This window comes from Pagrus pagrus (genome assembly GCF_965226575.1).
Source record: "Pagrus pagrus genome assembly, chromosome: 9".
NCBI lineage: Eukaryota > Metazoa > Chordata > Actinopteri > Spariformes > Sparidae > Pagrus > Pagrus pagrus.
In genome coordinates, this window is record NC_140193.1 from 13,205,921 (window position 1) to 13,219,660 (window position 13,740).

The 13,740-nt window shown below is 39.5% G+C and overlaps 1 protein-coding gene across 4 annotated transcripts in view; it reads right to left on the bottom strand.

The window, feature by feature from the left end:
- erbb4b (erb-b2 receptor tyrosine kinase 4b) overlaps nt 1–13,740 on the bottom strand; it is a 340,870-nt gene that overhangs the window by 106,613 nt on the left and 220,517 nt on the right. For all 4 annotated transcript variants that reach the window (XM_084361642.1, XM_084361640.1, XM_084361641.1 and 1 more), the window contains exons 6-10: nt 6,887–7,005; nt 5,502–5,643; nt 3,488–3,601; nt 2,837–2,963; nt 934–1,007 (exon numbers count right to left, since the gene is read on the bottom strand). In XM_084361642.1, coding sequence (XP_084217768.1) covers nt 934–1,007; nt 2,837–2,963; nt 3,488–3,601; nt 5,502–5,643; nt 6,887–7,005 — 576 coding nt within the window. The remainder of the gene's footprint in view (nt 1–933; nt 1,008–2,836; nt 2,964–3,487; nt 3,602–5,501; nt 5,644–6,886; nt 7,006–13,740) is intronic.

Here is a 13,740-nt window from a genome sequence, read left to right on the forward strand (position 1 = left end):
GAAGTAAGAATGAATTTGTCCTTTTTTTCCAGATCCACACCAAAATTGAATGGGGTCTATTCTGGACAGAGACTCATCCTCCATTCAAGTTTGGTCAAAATCCGTTCAGTAGTTTCTGTGTAATCCTGCTGACAAACCAACCAACCGACAAACATAACTTCCTTGGTGGAGTTAATAATATTTACTTGGCAAAAGATTTAAAGGAGGTAAAATACGAAACGTATTTATTTAAGTGTGTATTCCAGAGATGGTTTTTACAACCAAAACAGAAATTTTTTTTATCCTGCTACATCAGACATGAACACAGTAAGTAAATGTGTATTTTCAACGGAAATGGGATTTTCATAAATCTTCTGCTTTTGTAAACCCCCTTCATGAGTCAAAAATGTCACCAACAATATTTCAACAGTGATATTTTCTCATTTTATAAGGGAGTGTCACATTGGAGATACCAAGGGTTTTTTTTTTTTTGTGATGCCATTGTCAAATGTCTATGCTGGAAGAGATGACAGTGTACATGCGGCTCAGAAGTGGCGGTGGCATAGGGGAGCTGGAGGATTAACGATGCGCACCACATGTTCTGGATCTTTTCTTCATGGTGCGTGAAGGGAGAGCTGGGGCTGTGGGACTCAAGGCTAGGGACTCCCCGAGGGAGAAGCAGCAGAGAGACAGAAGAGATTGAAAGACTCATCTGATATTCATCTTATGCTGCAATGTCTGTCCTTGGTGTGGGCAGTCTCAGGGGGGAGGGGGTTGAGGAAGACTTGAGCAAATACACACAGAGATACGCACAGAAGCATCACATATATGAACGCTATGTGTCGCATTAAAGTGCCAGAGATGGGATAAAAGTAAGTTGAATGTATTTTTTTATTTGGTTATTAATTCATATGCATGCGCAGAGACGCATGCTGTGCAAGTCATATTACTCACCTGTGATCTCCCGAACGGTGCGGAATACATTGAGTTTTTCTGGGTCCAGCGCTTCAATGTTGTGGTAGACATCCCTGGAAATGTTAATGGGAGATTAGAACGACAAACAAAAACTTCTTAATCACAGCAATTAAAAACTGGCTGCACTTACTTTAGCTCTGTCGCATAAATCTGTGTGCAAATAACATGACTTCAGACTTTCAAGTGGCATGCAGGATATTCCCCCAAGCCCAAAACAATCCCTCCAAAGCAGTTAAATCATACATCTGTGGGGGTCACTAATACAACCACTATTTTGATCACAAAGAATGCATTTTAAAATTAGCATTATTGACACTTGTTGTACATACTTTGAATCATCTGTCCCCTCAAATGGTTACCAGTTTGTTGCACTAGATAACGTTGCTAACGCCAACAACAGTAAGAGTAACATTGCTAATTATAGCTAGTAAGCGGTAACATTGCTAACATTAGCTAACATTAATGTTGCTATCACTAGTTAGTGGCAAATACCGATGCTGAACAAACATGTGATCCCAATAGTTTTTTACTATTGGCTCACAAACCTTGTTAAAGGCTGTAACCAAGCGTCAACATTTTTTAAAATTATTAATTCACAATAGTGTTTTTAAAGGTCCTATTTGTGAGAAAAGTAGATTTTTGAGTCTCAACTCGTCAAATACTGATGCTCTGGGTTTCCCAATTCGTCAAGACGGTTGGGATTGTAGGACTGGTCGGCCGCCATCCCAAAGTGTCAGTTTTTGACGAGTCTGGAGTTACACTCAGAAATCAATTCTTCTTACAAATAGGTCCTTAAAGGAAAATATATACTTTTATTCTGCACCTTTCTACAAGCTCTGTATTTGAAAATAAAAAAATTGTCTACATAAAAACTTCATCAACATGACGTAACACGTCTTTTCCTCAACCTAACCAAGTAGTTTTGTTGCCTAAACCTAACCAAACCAAGTGTAATATGTTAATTCTGTTACCATGACAACAAGGCTCACTTGACTATGGATCTGCTTTCCACGGACGTTAATGGGAACCATTGTCATATCACCTGCTCGCAAAATTGGATACAATTTGAGAGTGTAAATTCGTGTTATCTGTTTGCATATTGATGAGACCAGGTTGGTAAGGCTGCTATAGAATTTAGAATATCGGATCGAATCAGTAAAGCATGTGATCTTTGTGTAGTATATATTTATTTCCCTGTTTACAGCTTGTGAATGACTACTTGCTGTAAAGCCATCCATACATAATACAGTACATACCGTACATGTTTGCTTGTCTTCTACAGTCACCCTCTACATTCTTACCAACCACACTGTCCCCACAGCAAATTCCTCTTACATTCCTCTGAGTAATTTATGAGTATGTACTTATACCAGCAGTCTTCTTATTCTCAAGGCACTTACAGCGTACTCACTTCCCACTTGCCACCACTGATGCTGGTAATATCATCTATATTCATTCAAACAATTAACACCATGCTTACACTTTTTATCCCAGCTTTTAGGTGACACCCTTATCTCAAGCAATTTACATTAAAAGTGGAATGTTTGAAAAAAACACATCCGACTATCAATATTTGCAATGTATTCGGACCCAAAGGAATTCATGCTGAATGCAGTTGCTGGAGCTGAGAGAGAAAGGAATATTGCTAATAGCATTAATATCAATATTTTATAATATATAGAGAAATTCAAATATATATGAAACATTATTCAAATTCAGTTTTAGTTTTTTCAGATGTATTAGCATATTTCATTTTAATATTGTCAATCCACTGGACTTCCTCCATTAAAAACTATCCTCTTTAGACAGGAAATATCCAAACACAATCACAGTTGCACTATTCCAATGTTTCCAATCCTTTATCATTCTGATCAGCTCTCACCCTTTGATCCCAGTAATGAGGAACACCAGGTTGCCGTTGATTTTGGTGCAGTTGACAAACTTGTCGATGTTGCTGGAGTCCACCGTCTGAGCTGACTGTAGACTGGCTGTGCCAATGCCATCACACGCTGGAACACATGGTAAGGTGACAAAATGCATTTGTTGAATGTCTTCATAACACTATCATGTTAATACAATCGAGGTGTGTACTGTGCAACAGTTTAAAACAATATGTAACCTTAATGTTTTTCTATTATTACTCTAAAACAGATGTGACCATTAATGACGCAGCTGCTCTTCTCTGACTCACGTCATCGGCTTTTTTTAGTATTTCTGAAAATAAAACAAGATGCTGTTGAACCCACTAGACACTCACTCTGCCCAGGCCCAAAACCTTTCAGAAATTGTAACAATTTTAGCTCTGTTTTACTTCCCTTTTGTTTTGCATAAAGCAGTCCAGCTAATTTCAAGCCACATGGTTACATACATGCCTCAGAATAAATGTGGTTGTTGTTCAAGTGCTACACATAGCATCCTCTTGGCATCCCCATATTATTAAAAGTACTGGATTATCAATAATTAGCTGCTTTAGAACTAAACAAATGGCGAAACATTTGACTTAGTATGCTCTGTGGTTCTGTTTGTGGTTTACCTTTCGGGCAGATGTCAGTACAAGGAATGCACATCTTAATGCGGTTCTCCTCCACCTCCATCTTGTTACTGGGGCACGCTCTCACACAGGAGCTGTGGTCTACCACAAAGTTATCTGAAAAAAGAAAATTCATTGTAAATGTCAAGTACAGGTGGCTGCTGTTTGTCACACAGGAACAAACAATATGTGACGCTTGGTGTAGGCAATCATAAAAAAGTGTCTGAAAGTCACTTTCATTCACTTTGTCTTACCGATGCTCTCCCGACTACACATGAGTAACATTAAAGAGCCACGCTACAGGAAAAGGAGCCTATATAAATAGCTGTCAGTAGGCCCTAGCATGTCAATAAGGCTTACATGACAACATAATTACAGGAATGTGTGAACTTAAGTAAGACCCAAGAATAAGAAGAATTAACCACAACCAAATAGGAAAAGTAAAATGACATGTTATACAGTAGACCACTTATGAACAACTACCAAAAAACTAAATAAAAACAAAGACAACACTTTGTCTTAAGTTTGAAATGACAGAAATATTCACACAACCATGGCCACACTGTTTTTAAAGCTGCAATAAAGGAGTTACTTCCATCACACTAACATTTAAACGGTCACATTATATGGCACCTTATGTGATAAATACTGCCTACAAGCAGAAGTCCCACTTCCCTTCCTGCTGGTTGACCTTTTTCTGATGTTGGGAACAGTGTGGGGCATCCACAATTAGCTGTGTGCATGGTGAGTGGTTAGTGGTATGCTGGGTAGTGGTCACAGAGCAATGTTACAAGAAGTAAGAGTAGGTATCTTGGTGATGCAGACCAAAACCCTGTTTCTTTATCACCTGTACTGGCTTTGTGAATATCAGATTCCCCAACCTTGGGTCAGAGGTTGTTTCAAGGTGGACGGCTCATCAAGATGAATGAGTGTTGGGGCATGAGATCTCGACCGACAGTGCAACCGTGAGACGTGTGTTACAGAATGAATGAGGACTTGGCATAGCATCTGATTTTTCTGGTACCATCTATAGACCCATGCAGGAAACAGTTCATAGGCACTGTCCAAAAGCACCAAACAGATGTTACTGGGAAAAAACAGAAAAGCTTTGCTGAAGGTAGAATTATTCAGCAGCATGGTCCTGGTATCTATAATGGAGGCAGCCTCTTCTACAATTCCTTCTCTGCATGTTATGATCCATATTGAAAAGTCTGGTGGGTCTTTCCACACCACTGCCACATATGAAGCAGGGCTGCCCCACCAGTGACGAGGCCCATGAGGTTTGAGAGGGCAGGTGAAAAGCACAACCTTCTGACATCCTCAAATGGCCCTGCAATTCTTATTGTTGCTAAATCTTGGCTACACTCATTTCATTATCCACTTTTTAGGTGCAGCTTAGTGATTCATGGTGAATCACTGAGCTGCACCTAAAGTACCTGATGCCCAAACAGCATGGAAGAGGACTACAGCTGTGTTTACCCAAATGTCATATTTTGCAAAAGGTCATCAAGGTTTCCCTGCTTGTGTCCACTTGAGATACAGACAGTTGACGAATTGTAAAAAGACAAAAACAAAACAAACAAAAAAAAACAAGAAAATGTCACCAGAACTCTACTCAAATCTCACACGTGATATTTTGGAATGACATGTTCGATAGCGCCCCCAACCCCTTTTAGCCCAGCTAGCCCTTCACTCTTACCTTAACCATCACAACTAAATGTCTAAGCCCAGCACTTATCCTGAACTTAACTTGGTTTACTCCTACCCCCAAACTTAACCCTTAAACAGCACTTTTTTAGAGGTGAGGACCAGCATCAATGTCCTCACTTTGCAAAATGTCCTCATTTCCAAGGTCTAAAACTAAAATTGGTTCTCACAGTGATAGACATGCTGTACACATAAAATGGATGTTTAGGGAATTTGAGCCATCACAAGTATAGTAGTAGAGACAGTGTATGTTTGTGTGCATGTGCATGTGTGTGTGTGTGTGCGTGTGTGTCCAGGTGGTAAGACTTACGTGGACACTTCTTGACGCAGAAGGCTCCATAGGTGTACTTGGCCCTGGGGTTGTGTTCCAGTTGGAAGGTGGTGGGGTTGTAGACAAATGGCTGGGGGCACTGGGTCACGCATGCCCCACTGTCATTGAAGTTGGTGCAGGCCTGCAAATACACAGAAGCAGAGCACACTCAGTGGTGGAACAAGTGTGGCTTAGGAAGTAGAGCAGCCGTCCACCAATCAGATGGTCGGTGGCTGGCTGCAGTCTACATGTCAAAGTGTCCTTGGCCTCTGCCACTAGTGTATACATGTGTATGTGAATGGGTAAAATGCTGAATTGTGTGGTAAAACACTATAAAGATGAAGTCCAATTGCCATTTGTCCCTAAATCAGGCCAAACAGTGTCCCCAAAACTGAGGTATGGATTAAACCTCCTAATAAATTTGACAAGAGCCAATGGAGACTTTTGCTCTCTCAACTGGAGCGAAGTTCAAAATGGCTCCTGATTTATTAATTCCTGATTCTTATAACAAGAAGAAGTGTCAGTCAGAGAGGAAAATAGACAGAGGGAGAGTTTTATAAAATTAGTAATAACATTTACTATACATTGTGTGTTTACTACATCAAAACATGTGTAGTTCATTAAGAAAATAATATTTATTTTAATGTCCTGGGAAAAGGTCTTCTGTCTTCAAAGCAATTACTACATTTGATACAATCAAGGCTTCGCTCTCTCATTTAGAGAGTAGTTCAAAATGACTTCCTGATTCATCCATTCTTGAGTATGATAAAAGATGAAGTCAAGAAGAGCAAAAAAATAATGAGCAAGAACTTGCCTGTCCAAAGTCAGACGGAGGAGCTCCATAAGAGACGGGCTCTGAATTACAAGTGCAGAAACATGTTTAACATGCAGAGGGATGGAAATAAAACTGATAAAGCACACCGAAAGTGCCGGGATGGAAGAGGGGCTGGTGAAGTCTGTATTTAACATTGGCACTGATGTCAGAAAGAAATGGGAATTAAATGTCATTTAATGATATTTGCCATACAAGTGGCATTTTAGCACACAAAAAAACCCAAAACACTCTGAAACAAAGGAAGTTAAAAGTCATGAGTAAAATGTGTCACATTTGTGAAAAACAGGAAATGTAAGTTACAGTAAGTTCAGAAAATGTGTCTGGGTTTTGAATGATGTTACCACGTCAACAACTGATGTGATGTAAATTTGGGTTTGCATGTGTGTATGTGTGTGTGAGCATGACCTCGGCTACTTTCAGGGACACATCACAGATACAAGACCAGTTAATTGGGGACAAAAACAGCTGTTTTTTGGGTCAGAGGTCATGGTTAGGGTTAGGGTACAAAACTAACTTAAGTAAGTTAGTTTCTGTGTGTGTGCCCACTTACAAAGCAGTCTGTGTCCTTTGGTCCATAGCAGCCACCTGCGCACTCACGATGGCAGCAGTCACTAACATAGGGACCAAAGCAACGGCCGTCACACTGCTCGGCACACACTGTCTTAGTTACTGTGGAAGAGAAAGAGAGAATAGATCATATCACATGTAAACTCTTGCACACCCCAAGATCAAAATATACAGACAATAAACCAAGAGTATAAGAACGGTACACTCACTGCTAATGTATCACTGTAAAACTTGAGATTGAGCAAGGAGACTGAATTAAAGATGGCTTCAGAAACTGCTCCTTTGCTCTGTAGTGGGTGTGATTAAATCTGTTACCTTCTGCTCTGGCGATATATTGTACATAATGAGTGTCATGAAGATGGAGCTTTTCAGCTAAATTGAAATGAAATTAATTGCAACAGAAAAGGTGCAGTTGATCTAAAATGTTCATGCAAAACCATATTCTCCTACTACTAAATATTATCTATTGTCTAACCTCTGCACTGCAACCCATCCGCTAACACTAAAGCATTTCTGCCACCTACTAGCTGCATTCAATCATGCTTTCGTCTCCCAGCGAGCTCCTCTGAGAGCTTCTGGCTGGATTTGACAGAGACACGGTGATTCCTATCTGACTCTGACTGTACTTCCGTTCCTTCATGGTGAATGTCTGTCCACCCTTTCCTCGCATGTCTCTCGTAGTCATATGGGCTGCCGTATTCCTGTGTGCCTCGCTTCTTGACAGCCATATGTAAATGTACACGGGACTTTGACATTTCACAGATAAAGACAGCTGGTGAAAGAAGTGTCAGCAGTGGGAATTATGTGATAGAGCAGGAAAAGCTCACTAAATGAAATGCTGTTGGGGATGGATAGAGCAGTGAAACACAGGAAAGAGTTGCACGCAGTTGAGGCTGAGGGTGCACATGCACAGGAAGTTAATTTTATATAGGACTGTACACTTTTAAAATGATTATTGTTATTTTACAGTATATAACTAGCTTATAATTGCAGTAAATTCAAAGTAGTGTACAGTAATTATTTTAACAGTAATGCAGATGAACATCACAGTAAAATATTGTGTTTCTTCAGTAACTGGGCACAATTATACCGTGAAAATACTGTATTTTTATGTACAATTTTCATATTATGATACTGTAATTAACATCCGTATATACTGTAAATATACAAATGTTCAGTATATTTATAATAACATTACAGCAATGTACTGGTGATTTCATTTTAACCCAACTGTATTGCTTATTAGCATATTAGTCTCTTAGCCTGTCAGCATGTGCACCTTATTGGACCACTTGTAGGCCTATTAGCCTGTTGTATGTTAGCATTTTAGCATGTTACCCTGTTGTTTGCATGTGTAGCTTGTTGGACCATCTGTAGGCCTGTTGGCCTGTTATTAGCCTGTAGTGAGCCTGTTAGGATGTTAGCCTGTTAGCTTGTTGTTAGCCTTTCAGCATGTTAGTATGTGTACCTTGTTGTAAAACTACAATATTTCATTGCTAATTACTGTATACGGTGTAACCTTAATTACACTGTTTCCTTGTAATACCATTGTATCGTTGTACCAGTTTTACCTTTTTGCTGGTTAAATTCAGTCATGCATTGCAAAATCATAATCACAGTAGTGTACTATGAGAAGTTACTTTGAAAACTTGCTGTTTGTTGACATTGTGACAGAAAAGTACAGTGACTTGACTGATGCCATAGTTTCTGCATCCACACTAGTTTCACTTACTTCAAGAAATACTTGCTGCTATTTATTCCAAATGATATTACATCATTATAAGCCTTGGGGGGCAGTAATTTGCACAACTTGTTAGTTTGTACTGCAATCACACCGCCAAAATTTCATCCTTCCTGAAAAATCCTCCTCCTTCCTGATATCTGATGTTCCAGCTCCCTTGAGTGTACAAAATCAAGTAGTGCGAAAAGTTATATCACACAATGACAACTTTCTAGCGTTTTTAATTAGAGCTGATTTGTGAGGAAAACAAAATAGAATGTAGCTACGGGATCATTTAGCCTCATTTTTATCATCATTTGCTGATAAACTGATAATTTGGTCACATGATTGCTGTGATTTCAGCTGATTGACTGAAACAATAAGTTGTTTGCAATGTCCGTGTGCAACATTACAAACCCTTTGCTGATGTGTGAACGTGCGCGCATTCGTGTTCGTGTGTGCATGCACATTGTGTCTTTATGTGCGCTGTATATCCCTTTGGGCACTGCGGTGACGAGATACTATCACAATGATGGATACCAGCCGCAGACAACCCGACAAACTCGCATGCAAACACACACGCACACTTTACCGTGCGCCTAACGCACCATCAGTGGCATTCCATTAACGGTGCCTGGGCCAAAATGAAACAGCCTACTTTACTCAAAAGACACTTTGTCAAACAAATGACCTTGCCAGGAGAGTGACGCAATGTTGTTGATCAATTTGGCTTTAAACTTCCACTTTAAGAAAAAAGGAGAAGGAAAAAAAAAACACAGGCTCGTAACAACAAATACAAAAGGAATCCATCTCATAAAATATGCCTGGAAGCTTCAATTTGAACAGGCTGTGGACAGGGGCATCAGTCACAGGAATCACTGCCTCTCAGTTCCCATTTACATTAGCTAAAATGTGTTTTTTCAGACAGGGTTTCCAAAAGAACTTCATAAATAAAAATGGGAGTTTTTTTTGCAGTGGAAACACTTTTTATACTAAGTGAAATTTGTCTAAGACTCGACACAGAGTATGAAACGTGACCACTGAACCAGACTCTGTCTGTTTAACCTTATGGACATACGATTTTAAAATAATTGTTTCATTATCCACTGATTTAAGTATTAGATATGAGATCATTGTCTGTTAAATTTAGATGAAATTCACTGGTGAAATCCCCTCCGGTACCTGTCAAAGTTTATGGTTATCTTTATTTCATACCTGGTGCAATGGTTTTCAATGGAGAACGATTCCACAGTGGTGGGAAACAAGTATCAAATTCTTTTCAAACTCTTTGAACCATTCTTGCAGCATAATCCTTATATTTAATATGTTCCAAAGCATGTGTTTAGCCAAAATATGGCTAAACACATGACTACAGAAGCGCTGTATCCAAACTGTAAAAGAACACAATGAATAAACTTGAAAAGTGGATTTTGCTGTTGGGGGACTTTAGGTGTCTTTAGCTGTTTTTATTAGTTTTTGTCACAGGCATCATAAGAATTCTCTGCAACCAAAAAAGTCAAACTGATGAGCCAGTGTTCCCCGTAAAGGAGTAAAATACAGGTTTTAAATGCCACCTTTCAATTATATTTGGATACCAACAAGATTTTAGTTAAATAATGGTATTAATCATGATGTTTGTTTCTGAAAAAAAACAAAAAACAAATAAAAAGACACAAGGGGATAAATTAGGCTTTATCTGACTAGTAGAAATCTTGTTTTATTGATTAGCTGTAGAATAGAATGAATAAAATGTCAATACATCTGGCCCCGGTAGGATGTTTTGGAATATACTTCTTCTTGCTGTCCAGCTGATTAAAGAGATGCTAATTTATGTGATATTTTAATCTCACTGTCCAAATCTAGGTCCTCAGAGCTTTCTTTCAATGCCAGGCAGTAAACTATGAGCAACCAATAACATATTTGGTGTTTGACGGCGACCAGCCCAACCCATGCCTATACTGTGCATTTCCAACATAACTCCTATTCCTCAGCCCAGTGTCTGCAAGGTGTACGAATGCTATCTGCACAGTTAACATTGTCACAACAACATTTTGAATCACGCTCTGTTTTCAGCTGCAGCAGGAAGCTGTTTTATGCAAAAAAGAATCGAAAAACCCTTTGTACACCTGCCTGGAACAAAACAGCAGACACAGTGCAGCAGAAACAGCTAAAGAGCCAGATATTTCCCTCAGAAGTTGGATGAGACCAAAAACAGAGCGAAGAGGAGAGCGAATATTGGACTAAGTGGCCGGAAAAGCGCCTCCAAATTAGTAATGTTGCTCCATAACTGCGCGTAAATAGGCATCTGTTTGCTAACAAGTTGTATCCACTTAAAAGATAAGGATATGTCAATGTTGTATTCACAAGTCGTTTCTGCGGCAAGTGGCCAAAAAATTATATTTGCAGATTTGTGTCTACTACTTCTAAATGTAATTTAGGCACGGTGCTCGGGATGTTGGAAGTAGCGCTTCCTCCGATTGTTTTGAGGCAAAATGAAAGGTGCAATTTGGAAACTGGATATTTAGAGAAGTGGTAAAAAATGACATGTTAGGGATTATGTTGACCCTAAGACTGCTAGTTTTGGTCTGAAATCTCCTAGCCAGCTAACAGCATATCAGATACATTTGAAAACAACAAATATGTGGTCATGCTAAAATAAAAAATAGCTGTAAAAGGCCAGTTAAGTAGTTGCTGCTCAGCAGGCTCAACTGGCAACAGCAGTGACCCGTAGAAGAAATATTATCAGCAGAGAGCATCATCAGCGTATAGTTCGTTTGACTGTGTGCTGTGCAAACGATCCCTACTGCATCCTGTTAGACACTCTGGACTGAGGTCTGAGAAGAATGTCACAATCACAGCTCAGACTCTAATTTTGTTGAATTGTGGTAGTTTGGTGATGACTGTGGAAAGAAATACTAACAATCAGGTTGATTCCACCTCCAAACAAACTTTCTTCTCAGTGTGGTCATTTTGTTTTGCAAAAGCAGGAATCGCACAGGTGCAGCAAATAACTTTAACTACTCCACTCGGTTGTGCCAGTGACACAGCTTGTACAATCAGCTCTGGCTCTGACAAACAGAATGCAATATTTAATGTTATTAAGTCCACCTGTGTAAAGCACTGCTGTGACGAAGGTCTACCGAGGTAACATTTTTCATACTGTGGAAGGTTTTCAAACATGTGAAAATGTGGTGTGAATGCATTTCTTTTCAAGCCAAGGATGTCTTTTCTTCCCCAAATACTCCAAACTTAGTGTAAATCATTGAACTAAAGAAAATCATTGTTGACGTAACATACTGAAATCATATATTTTTGTCGGAAAAAACAAAATACCTTAAGAGGCAACTGAAAGCATTGATCCTGATCCACGCAGGCCCCTTCAGCCATGCCTGGCTGTTCTTATATAACCCACTACAGCCCTCAGACTGCATTTTAGATTTCTTCTTCATCTACCTCGAGGAAAAACTTTCTCCCTCTACTCCACTACGATAATGTATGTTTGATTCGCTGTGCCAAAAGTTGTGTTGAGTTGTAATTGACTTCTTGAGTGTATTCACTTCCCCCCGAGGTGCTGACACCAAAACTGCTGTTTATTGTTGATTTTGAGACAGTTGAATAATTATTCATGAAAATGTCACTGAAAGCATCTTTGAAGTCATTTTTCCATTTGACATTTTTGCGCTTATTCATTCCACGTGTTTCAGCACAATAAAATTAAAGGTTGTGAGGGGAGAAAGAGGCGGAAGAAGAAGGATGAATCATGACATCTGAGTATGGATGAAGATGGCGAGATTGTGATAACAGACAGACGGGGTGAGGGCTTATCGGGGGCTGGTCTGTGACGTGTTGTTAACAGGTCCTGGTCAAACAGTTCATCCCTCATTATCTTAATGAGATCGCGACCGCAGAACAAATACGATGAGACATGCCAGGGTTGGAAGGCATAGATGAAGTGGTCTGTGCGCAGAGTGATGGAAAGAGAGGAGGAGGAAATTGATGGCGAGGGTAGTGCAATCAAACTGGAAGAGGGAGGAGAGGAACAAAGAGATGTTTAATGGAGAAAGGAAAAAATGTGTGTGGGTGCCTCGATTGTCTGTGTGAATATGTATGTGTTGTATTTATAGTTAGAGTCTAAAGTGCGTGGTATATGTTATGTGTGCTCTCATCAACTTTAGAAAAGCCAAGCATGGTCTAAAATGGTTGAAAATCCAGCTTCCCTGCGTATGTGTGTTTGTGGCGTGGTGTGTTAGACACAGATGGAGGTGTGACGAAAAACGGATGGTCACCTGTAGAGTGACAGCTGATTGATAAATTGCAGACAAAATGACACTGACTTCATACTTTTCTATATCCCCTGCTGACAATTTACTCATCAGAGGTTGCAAAAACAACACTCTTCAGTGTGCTGTGGATCCTCCATCGCTCTGTCCGCTCCATGTCAAAGCTTGAGTGATAGTTTTAGCTTGTCTGACACTTAGAGGTGCAATATGTAAGAATTTGCCACCTATCCAATTCATACTCAAAACAAACAGGGAGAGGCAGCATTTCACTAGAGTAACTGCTAACTGCCACATACTGTAGCTGTGGTTAGCTAGTGAGCTCAGTTAGCTGTGGAGCTAGCAGTCCGGACTGATAGCTCAGCGCAACGGGGAAAGTTAGTTTATACATCGCTAGCACGGGAGCTTTGGACAACCTTTCACCTTCTATTGACTATTTATTTAATTTTTTAATGTTTTCAACTAAAATTCTTACATATTGCACATTTAAGTATTATCTTTTACACCATGCTGAGTGATACAGAGGTAAATGCCAACAAGGCGACTGGGTTAAAAATAGTACTAGATTATACAGTATTTCTCAGTAGTATATTACATTTTTATCATAAGCAATGTCTAGACCTCTGTGAAAGAGACTTTTACTTAGATTTAATACTCAACACTGTCCATGGGAAAAGTAGTTTGTTAGCTAAATAGGTATCTTATTCTAAAAATACTGCTTCATTTGATAGCTAGGCCATGTGCCATAAATAACTTTATGTTCTGGGTTTTATAACTCCTGGACTGTGCATTTACAGATAAACACCAGCATTGGCCATTTGTTCAAATGTATGTTTTCCT